Genomic DNA, 1,408 nt, shown 5'->3' on the forward strand with positions numbered 1-1,408 from the left:
AACATCTGGATCGGACACAACTGAACATCTAGGCCAAACACTAAAGAGCACGTGGGTTGGACACCTGGACAGAACATCTGGATTGGACACTACAGAACATCTGGACCAAACACAACTGAACACCTGGGCCAAACACTAAAGAATGTGTGGGCAGGACACCTGGACAGAACATCTGGATCGACACTACAGAACATCTGGACCAAACACAACTGAACACCTGGGTCAAACACTAAAGAACATGTGGGCAGGACACCTGGACAGAACATCTGGACCAAACACTATAAAACATCAGTACCAGACACTACAGAACATCTGGGCCAAACACTGAAGAAAATGTGGGCCGGACATCTGAACAGAACATGTGGACCGGGCACCTGGACAGAACATCTGCACCGGACACCTGGACAGAACATCTGGATCGGACACAACTGAACATCTAGGCCAAACACTAAAGAACACGTGGGTCGGACACCTGGACAGAACATCTGGATCAGACACAATTGAACACCTGGGCCAAACACTAAATAACATGTGGGCAGGCCACCTGGACAGAACATCTGGACCAAACTCTATAGAACATCTGGACAAGACACTACAGAACATCTGGAATGAACACCACAGAACATCAGGAATGAACACCGCAGAACATCTGGACAGAGCACCATTAGTGTTGATATTTCACAATAAAAGCATTTAAATGTGTTATTTCCTAAATTAACCTTTCAGAATAAAGCTAACCCCTTGACGGATCAGTAAGTTCTAAATTATTCCAGGTTCTCCTCTCTTCAGAACCACCGGATGGTTTTAGTTCGGATGCTGAGCTCGGCTCACATCAGCCTCTGGCCTACAGAACCGAACCGCAGCAGCATCCTCTCCCTGCGGACAGAACCGGCTGTAGAACCTGACGGTCCGGACTCACCGCCTGCAGCTGGTGCCGAACAGCCGCCTTCCTCCGCGGGCTCTCCTTGTTGAAACCTCCGGTCCGGTCCTCCCTCCTCTCCCGGCTCCTGGCGCCTCCGTGTCCTCCTCCTCCGTGGTCCAGGCTGCTGAAGTTCCACACCAGCAGGGTCTGGACCAGCAGGACCGCCACGGCGCAGAGCAGCAGGGCGCTGCGGCGGGCCAGCCTGCGCGCGCACGGGTTCCCGGTCATGTCCCCGGTCCTCTGGAGCCCGGTGCGCTGCACGCAGACAGCGGGGAGAGAATGCCCCCTCCACGGCCCCAAGGGAGCTCCAGGAGGGGGAGGAGGGAGCTTGGAACCGGCTCGGAATGAGGAGAGGGACTCCGGGGCCCCCATGTGGCCATCAGAGAACCAGAAGATGGTCCTGCAGGACCGGAATCCCTCCAGATGAACGAGTCAGAAATTCCATCTGGAACCTCAGCAATATTTGATATAAATTATAATTTCAAA

The 1,408-nt window shown here is 53.4% G+C and overlaps 1 protein-coding gene across 1 annotated transcript in view; it reads right to left on the bottom strand.

The window, feature by feature from the left end:
- The window catches only part of LOC119421053 (xylosyltransferase 1), a 24,469-nt gene extending 23,286 nt beyond the window's left edge, over positions 1-1,183 (bottom strand). Inside the window, exon 1 of the mRNA XM_037688445.1 lies at positions 920-1,183. Within this exon, the coding sequence (XP_037544373.1) occupies positions 920-1,150 (231 nt within the window). The 5' untranslated portion in view covers positions 1,151-1,183. The remainder of the gene's footprint in view (positions 1-919) is intronic.
- Positions 1,184-1,408: the final 225 nt, after the last annotated feature.

The sequence above is a fragment of the Nematolebias whitei genome, chromosome 15, assembly GCF_014905685.2.
Source record: "Nematolebias whitei isolate Nwh7 chromosome 15, NemWhi1, whole genome shotgun sequence".
In the NCBI taxonomy this organism is placed as follows: Eukaryota; Metazoa; Chordata; class Actinopteri; order Cyprinodontiformes; family Rivulidae; genus Nematolebias; species Nematolebias whitei.